Source organism: Echiichthys vipera (assembly GCF_963691815.1).
Source record: "Echiichthys vipera genome assembly, chromosome: 17".
Lineage (NCBI taxonomy): Eukaryota > Metazoa > Chordata > Actinopteri > Perciformes > Trachinidae > Echiichthys > Echiichthys vipera.
In genome coordinates this window covers 13847701-13857313 of record NC_139842.1, presented here as the reverse complement: position 1 = coordinate 13857313, position 9613 = coordinate 13847701, and the positions used below count along the sequence as shown (strand labels likewise).

Here is a 9613-nt window from a genome sequence, read left to right as displayed (position 1 = left end):
AGCAGCTTGTTGGATTGAGGTAGTGTGTCCTGCTGATAATCCTAAGTCATTAAGGAACAGGGAGCAAGTGCCTGTGCAAGCCCATTTGGGAATGAGAGAAAGTGACGGGAGAAGGAAGGAACACTAAACAATCCATTAAGGGAGATAAGTGGAGCTAATTTACGGCTTGAGAGACAGAAGAGAGGAGAAATCAGGCATTTTATTTTTGATTTTCAGTTTCATGCCTGCTTTCCCTCATTACCCTTTCGTTTGTTCTAAAACCTCTTGTGGCCTGATCAAGCATGCCCACAAACGGAATTAACAGGGCCCTGAAACTGCAGTTTGGCCTCATCAACTATGAGAATCGCTACCTGACAGCCGAGGCCTTCGGCTTCAAGGTGAACGCCTCAGGTGTCAGCATGAAGAAGAAACAGATCTGGACCTTAGAGCAGGACGAGCAAGATGGGCAAGTAGTGTTCCTCCGCAGCCACCTGGGACGCTACCTGGCCTCTGACAAAGATGGGAAGATCACATGTGGGGCAGAGAAGCCGGACCCTGACTGCCGTTTCCTTATTGTGCCTCAATCTGACGGTCGCTGGGCACTACAATCAGAGCTTTACCTGCGTTACTTTGGAGGCTCAGCTGACTACCTGTCCTGCTTTGCCCAAGCCATTGGGGAACAAGAGCTGTGGGCAGTCCATTTGGCTTTACACCCGCAGGCAAGCCTGCTCAGTGTGGCACGTAAGCGCTATGCCCATCTGTCTTCTTCGGATGGAGAGATCTCAGTAGACAGCAACATTCCCTGGGGAGTGGACTCCCTGGTCACCTTGGTCTACCTTGATGGCAAGTACAGCCTGAAGACCTGTGACAGCCGTTTCCTCAGCAATGATGGAAAACTGGTGAAGGAGAACACCAATACTACTAGCTTCACACTGGAGCTGAAATCCGGCAAGCTGGCCTTTAAGGACTGTGATGGGAAATATCTGACCCCAGTGGGTCCCACAGGGACGCTGCGATCTGGCCGATGCTACAAGCCTGGAAAAGATGAGCTGTTTGATCTCGAGGAGAGTCATCCACAAGTAGTTTTCCAAGCCGCTAATAAAAGATTTGTCTCAGTCAAGCAAGGTAATCAGCCTGTGATGCAGTGTTGAGAAAAAAACGCACATTATCTAATGGGCTTATTGAGTAGTTTCACACAGAAAATGGATTAGTGTGCTGTACCTACAGTATGGTGTTCTTAAAATGGAATTATTTTGATTGTTGAAAGTCATTAAGGTTAAAGGCTGAGATTTTATTAATGGCAAATACATATTTAAAGAAACAAATATATTTAAAATGAGGCAAGATAAAAGTACCTTCATGGAATGAAGATAGAAACAATATGGCAAATGTGTGGGCCATAGACTGTATAAAATATGGAGGTATTCTTGTGTGATGTCACTTTTTTAAGAGCCAAAATGAAGCTCATCGTGGTGGCTCCATGTGGCTCCGGCTTCTGCCATCTTGGCAGGCGCCACCTCCCACCCAGCTAATCCAAAAACGGGAAAAGAGGTGGAGCGTGGATGGAGCCTACAGTCTCCTGTGACTGCACTCACCTGTCACTCAGTGCAGCATGTCCTTAATTATGCATAACTTTAAGACTTAATTTTATTGAAACAGGTGACATGTATGAAAAATGAATCCCCCATACAGTTGTCCTGAAGGGGTTAATAGGCTATAGAGACGGACACTGTTTTTTGTACGAGGCTATAGGCATTTTTATTTCTGCTGTAAAGTTGGCCATTTTAAGGGGTGTATGGGGATTAATTCCCTTTTGGAGCCATGCAATCTGAAAGTGGCCATCTGAGGAACTGCACTTTTTCATTAGCTTAGGTTTTCAGCACCAGAGGTTGTCGCTTGATGTGGGCTAAACATCGCTAGAACGTCTCTCAGAGGCTCCAAACTGAGTTTGCACTTGGGGAAAGAAGAAATGATGAAATTCTGAACAGCAATTTCCCCCACTATGATTTTGTGATCACTATGCAGCTAATCAGTGTTAGCACCTGGGACTAGGTGAGACCATTATCAGATCCTTAAGAGAGCATTTCCTTCCATTTCTCAATTGAATCTCTACAAACGTTTTGCAAAGCTACTAGAAAACTGATGACACCAATTGTTACATTTGGCAGGTTAAAATATTATGGTTAGCTAAGAGTAGCCTTAGCTTATGTAGAATAGCTAAACATAAGAACAGGAGAGTACACAGTGTGCTTTTTGACAAATAAAAAAAAAGTACATTCCTAAGTGGAGCAGTACTACTGCTGGGTGTTGTTGGCAGTGTATTCAAAAATCCCACTGTTTAGTAATGAGGGATTCTTGATGACTTGAGATGGCCTGGACTTGTTTAATTGAATCGTTATAGTTGGATAACAGCAATTAAAAAAATTAAAAAAATAGCAAATCAACAACATTTACTGACTAATGAGAAAAAGCCTTGTTTTAGTTTCTACATGCTGGATCCAGAATGGTTGACAGCCATATTGTGGAGGTAATTGTGGTAATGGGCTTTGTCATTTCCACTGTGTGTCCATTGAAGATTAGGCAGTGTGCAAATGACTTCAGGGCAGATCTGTGCCCCACAGGCTTCAATCACAATCAATGGATTTTAAGCCTTGCAACTACTCTCTCTTTACCATCATCTATCGAGTGAAGTTCTCCAAATGATGTGGATCTATGTTAGGCCACTGTGGCAACGAGGTGACAGCAAAACAAAGCTACAGCCAGGCCTTATGAGACAGATGAGGTACAAGAGCTCTTGTCAGCCTGCATGATGTAATCTGTTCTGTCCTGTATAATTAGTCAAGCAAACAATGGAGGAGGACAGGGGAGCAAATTGTGTTTTGTTGCAGTTTTCTAATGCTTTAAAATCCAATTAAAACAACAAACAGCCTAGCTGTACAGTGTACATGCAATATTACAACATATCCCGGGAACAAGGTTCTCAAACTAACCTTAGGCTTTAGTCATCATGTTTATGTTTATAAGTGAATCAAATTCTGAAATAAAAAAAGGTCACCATCAGGGCAGTTTTTCAACAACATGGCTCTCTATTCTCCTAATATGGAGCAAGTAATTACAATTTTAACGTCAGTGTCTTGTGGCAGTTCTGCATTTTTTTTTTTAAAGGAACAAGGCCCTGAAAGCTGCTTAAAGGGCCCTGCAGTGCAGATTTGCATTTCACCACTCAGGGAATTACAGCAAGCGAATGAACAGGAAGGGTGGAGGGGTGACTGTTAGGGATTAGGGTTGTAACAGGCTTAAGAGAAAGGTTGAAGGACATTTCTGTGGCATCTAATTTAGACTGCAGCAGACACAGTTCAGTTATATGCGTCTGTGTATTCTCCACCACCTAACACACCCCACCAGACAGAGTTAATACATGTGGATTAAGTGAATAACACCATATTGGCTGCATGTGAGGCACTACAGACTGACTAACTTGAGTGATGGACACAATTTTAAGCAACATTTGGATGCTATTCTGGGTTGGGTTTAGCTTTACTTACACACTTACTTTTGTATGCAAGAAAGATCATGAGTTGATCACATGAAATTCAGGGCCAAAGGTTAACAAAGCAGGCATGCGGTCATCATCTAATGTGTTCATAGTGGGGGAAAAAAGGTTAAACCATCCCAATGCCTCATCCTAGAATAATAATCCACTTTGCCAATCCAACCTGACCAAAGTTTATGATTTTCTATGATGGAGCCAAAAATATTCTTTTTATCATCACCTATCAAGTCTAACCGTGTTGAATATTTTATACTTGAGAGATGGATTTCAGAAAACCATATATATATTTTTAAATTGATGAATTAATATTATACAATATTGCAATCTCAGAATGTATTTCAAACCTGGCCACTTTTCACAGACTGCCATGCTTAAATGCCATACATCTACAAAGGTAACGGAAAAGTGGGTTAAGGCATCATCAAATATGTTTGCATTTGCTATTGCACTTGGACACGACCTTACATTCAAGAACATGACTTGCCAAAGCACCATACATTTGAGTGCAGATGGTGACATCTAGGGTGGGTTACAACTTGGACACTCTATTATTATAGACCCCATTATTAGTATTACACATAATCAAGCAACCAAAATGTATGAGATGTCTTTGGTGCAATTAAATTGACAATATGATATTCATAGCATATGCATTTTGTAAGTCTGCCAAAAAAAAAGGTTGTATGACTTAATAACACCTGGAGCCATATTACATATTATGGACACTTTTTAACTATCTCAACACTTTGGTAACCATGGTACTTAAGGTTAGGACCTGATTTAGGGAAAACAAAAAGCCATTACAGATGAACAGTTCCTATGTCAATGTCCTTATCCTAACTTAACATAGAAGTGTACTAAACAAGGATCCTTATATATTTTAAGCTGTCCTAACTTTCACTTTTCCACCAAGGATGCAGGGGCTGCATTACAGAAATGTCCTATGTTAACTTTTAAGTTAAGATACGAAGACCCCCCCCCAATTTGGTATTAAGAAATATTCTAACTCACTTAAGTAATCCTTTCTTCATCCTGTTTTATCTCAGGTTGGGAAGTCCTAAATACCCAATCCAACATTGGTTATCACCTATTATGTCTGTTACCGATCCTGTATGAGGAGACGGTTCCCTTGAAAGAGTACTTATTATGCTTATTATACTTATTATGCGTATTATGCTGGACAACAACAATGCATGCATAGATGTAATTAAATGTTGGATTAATACTGCATTATACGCATGTCTCTATTACAACACCTGAGAGGGCAAATGGCATTCGAGTGGATGCAATAATGCAATCCGTAAGTTCTATTGAACAAAGGCATACTTATGGCTGACTATTCTTCTCTTATAACCAGGAGTGAGTATTTCAGCCAATCAGGATGTGGAGACAGACATGGAGACCTTCCAGATGGAGATTGATAAAGAGAGCAAAAAGTCTATGTTCAGGACCAATGGCGGATCCTACTGGACTCTAGTGACTCATGGGGAGATCCAGTCCACCGCCACAGAAGTGTAAGTTACTCTTATAGCTTTGAAGAGAAGCTTTCCTCAATGTTTTCACTTTTCTCTCCCTAACTTCTCCATGCTTTTTTTTTTTTTTTACCAGAGAGGTCAACACAATGTTTGACATTGAGTGGCGAGGGCAGCGGGTGGCACTCAAAGCAAGTAATGGAAAGTATGTTTGTACAAAGAAGAATGGACAGCTCTCAGCAGTCAGTGAAACAGTGGGTACGTGCTTTCAGGCAAGACACTTGATATTCAATGCTGACCCACATACAACTCTGTTGACCCATGCAGAAGAGATTAACCAAAGCTTCCTTCATTGCAGGTGAGGATGAATTATTCCTGATGAAACTAATCAACCGCCCTATGTTGATCCTTCGTGGAGAGAATGGCTTTGTGTGTCACCACAAGAACTCCAACACTCTAAACTCAAATCGATCAGTCTATGACATTTTCTCATTGATCTTCAATGATGGCGCCTACAATGTAAAAAGTCAGTGTTTTCATGTGTCAACGGCATACTACATTTCTGCATGACAATTTATATGTATCTGGTTTGAATAGATCTACTAAATAAGTGGGTAGAATAAACAAATATCTAACATTTAATCCACTGATGTCTTTCTGCAGGTGTGAATGGAAAGTTCTGGTATGTCTCTAGCAGTGGCCTAGTGTGCTCAGATGGAGAAAAGCCAGAGAACTTTTTCCTCGAATTCCTGGAACATGGACGTGTCGCCATCAAGGGCTCTGATGGCAAATACCTTCGTGGAGACCAGGGAGGGACACTTATGGGTGATGGTACAATTGTTGATGTATCTTCTCTTTGGGAGTATTGATCTCTTTCAATCAGGGTAATCAGAGAGAGCAAGAAGGACTGACCAACTTCTATCAGCTGAAATGAAGGAGACTAACTGGGTAACAGTTCCCTGCCTGTTTTTATACTAGCTGCCAGGTGCCCGATCCCATGTCTTTTTTTTTTCTTTTTTGTTGGTTTGTTTGTTTTTTTATTGGGAATAAGTGCACACGTTTGGGAGATATGTGTGGGTTTTATTGTAAATGTTAAATGTTTTGTCTTTCAAATGACATGCCAACATCAAACAACAACATGCTGTGTGAAATCGTGATTTCACAAATACAGAATAAGACAGTGGCTGTCCCAATTCTTTCAAACACACTTTGTTCAATATAGGTACGGTGACAACCAAATACTTTTGAGGGCACTGAGTGTTTCTGCACAACTTGGTTTGTGGCTGCTGATGATTTATTTGTCTTATCAAAACAGAAACAAATGTGAATTATGACGTTTACTTAACAGGCATAGTAAATTATAGACACAAAACATGTTCAGGAAAATAAGGATATCAATACAAATATATCCAGGGACAAGCAAGAAACCAAAGGGGGAGCATATTTTAAACATTAGATACGATTCATTATTTTTAATGTACCAGGTATGAACGCTTCTCTAGTGTTCTGCCTAGGGGCCTTAAACCATATTGTTCTCTTCATCCCTTTATACACTGTTTTAATGTTCACAGTTGGGGGAGAAGATTATAAAATTGAGGTGGTTTAGATAACATATATTTATTACATACGTGACATCCTATAAAACATCTTGCTGAAGCAAACATGTTTGAATTCATATCCTAAAATAATGCTAGTTTGTTTTCTGTCTGTTTGCCCACAGTCAGGTGAGAATATGTTGGGAATTTCATTTGTGACTCTGTGCATTATCTTTGCCTAGTGGTTGTCCAATGTGGAAGCAAACTGCTTCTTCAGACAGCTTTGGATTTATTGAAAACATGTTGTTTCACTTTTCACAAAGTTGGGATATCTGTCCTCCCTCTGCTCCCAGTCTTTGTGCACAGCTAGGCCAAGAAAGCCCCCACTCAAATCTGAACAGTAGCCGCTAGTTGAGCCTTAGCCAACACAGCCCTTTTAAGGATGATTTGTATTTTAATCTCACAGGGTTTATTGAATCAGAATTAGAATCAACTTTATTGCCAAGTATGTAAACATATTACTCCTCCTGACACCCATCAAAGGGCACAAGATGCTCAGACTTTATTGACACGGATGTTGGTGTACAGTACAACCTGAATCTATCTCCAATTTATCCTGCAGATTATTGTGTTTATTTTCCAGGAAGAAATACAATCCTCAGTAGTACAAGTGTAATGTCTAAAATGTCAATGGTTTTGTGGTGTGTGCAATTTGCAATTAATAGAAAGACACTTTAGAAAGCAAGGTTGAAAAGGCTTGGTCACCTATGCATCCTGTATCAGCTCTATAGAGCCTCCAGCCATATTTTAGAATATATGTTATATATATTGATGTTTGTTGTTTTACTATATTTGTTTTCTGATATGATATTTGAAAATGCTGATGGCAATAAAAACTTGACAATATGTTTGACTTTGGGACTAGAACTGTACATCAAGCAGAGATGTCAGGATTAACCGATTTCGCCATAACTGCAGTTACATGATGTCATCGTTTCACAACTGTAAGAGTTGTAGAAGCTACAATGTCTATGGTGTCCAGATTCCTGCATTGTTGTGAAACAAATCTCACGAGTCATGTGTGAGAGAGTCACCGTGCCACTCACCTGAAGCATTAAAAAGAGAAGAACTGTGAAAATTTCAAAGGGAACTGACATTCGAGCCTTACATCTGCCAAAACAGCACCTTAAATTACCAGCATGGGGGCATTTTGGATAACTACAGTATGACCAGGGAGTTGTTGGAAAAGATGGATATCCAATTTGCAAAGAAATCTAGGTAGAGGGCAGGGTCTCTGCAGATATAGACATCAAAACACACTTCTAATGGGTCATGAGTAATGATTTAGAGTGATTACTTTTGTATAGTTTATATAGGTTTTTGGTAATGATAGTCCTGCATATTATATCTTTAAAAGTATGATATGCATGGAATTGTTTAAAATTTGAGAAAAGGTTGATCTCATCTTGCTGTGCCCCATCAATCATCATACAAACCTGTTGATGATAATTCATTAAAATACCAGGACCATTAAACTGAATTCAGCAATCAGTTATTATAATATTATTATAACCACCTGTGTTTTCCCTACTGAGTGTAAGATAGATAGATGGATAGATAGATAGATAGATAGATAGATAGATAGATAGATAGATAGATAGATAGATAGATAGATAGATAGATAGATAGATAGATAGATAGATAGATAGATAGATAGATCGATCGATCGATCGATAGATAGATAGATAGATAGATAGATAGATAGATAGATAGATAGATAGATAGATAGATAGATAGATAGATAGATAGATAGATAGATAGATAGATAGATAGATCGATCGATCGATCGATCGATCGATAGATAGATAGATAGATAGATAGATAGATAGATAGATAGATGGATAGATAGATAGATAGATAGATAGATAGATAGATAGATAGATAGATAGATAGATAGATAGATAGATAGATAGATAGATAGATAGATAGATAGATAGATAGATAGATAGATAGATCGATAGATAGATAGATAGATAGATAGATAGATGGATGATGGATGATGGATAGATGGATAGATGGATAGATGGATAGATAGACAGATAGATAGATAGATAGATAGATAGATAGATAGATGGATAGATGGATAGATGGATAGATGGATAGATAGATAGATAGACAGATAGATAGATAGATAGATAGATAGATAGATAGATGGATAGATAGACCAGTACTTTAATTGATCCCCTCAGGGAAATTCAGATATCCAGTAGCCAACGCAGACCGTTTAGCAGCCATCCCATAAAATCCAGACAATACATAAAAGCCATAAATAAAATAAAATAAGCATCCCCATACAGGTCACTATTTAAAATAAAATCTAATGGCTGCAGGGGAGAAGGATATTCTACCCCTCTGTTACTAGAGAGCAGGGAGGGGAGCCGGTTGTTGTTCCATGTCCTCCTTTGACCCTCCAGAGTTTCATAGAGGGGGTGCCTGGAGTTGTTGAGGATGACCTGCACCATGATCCTCATATCATCATACCAGCACCGAACAAGCTCTTTTCACTAGCTTGTCCAGCTTCATGCTGTTTTTAATTGGTGATGTTGTCGCCCCAGCAGACAACAGTGTAGAAGATGACACTGTAACAACAATATGGTAAAGCAAATGCAGCATTTCATTGCACACATTGAAGGATTTGAGTCTTCTGAGGAAAAAGAGTTTGCTCGCTAAACTTTTTTGTAGAGAGCATCGGTATTGACTAGGGTCGGTCACGATACTAGAATTTAAAAGTCGCTACCAATACCCATGAAAATACTTGATACTTCATACCATTTTCGATACCACAGGTGTTGTTCTGTGATGAGTTTGCAGGTTCTGCCCTTGTCTGTGTGGCTTTCCTCCGGGTTCTTCTTTCCAGAGTCCAAAGAAAAAAATATATATGACAAATATTTTCAAATTCTCTTGTTATATTGGGTTGCATTGCTCAGGGATTTCTGTGTACACTAATTGATTCCATGAAGGAGGTTAAATCTTGAATTCGGTCAGTGAATAAGTTGTTTTTAGTCAGGTTTCTC

The 9613-nt window shown here is 39.4% G+C and overlaps 1 protein-coding gene across 1 annotated transcript; it reads left to right on the top strand.

The window, feature by feature from the left end:
• Positions 1-281: 281 nt before the first annotated feature.
• Positions 282-5873, top strand: fscn2a (fascin actin-bundling protein 2a, retinal; the record flags this gene model as incomplete). The annotated part of the gene is made up of 5 exons (XM_083931068.1): positions 282-1104; positions 4890-5046; positions 5141-5262; positions 5363-5530; positions 5668-5873. The coding sequence occupies 5 exons, from the start codon at positions 282-284 to the stop codon at positions 5871-5873; spliced, it is 1476 nt and encodes a 491-aa protein (XP_083787194.1).
• Positions 5874-9613: the final 3740 nt, after the last annotated feature.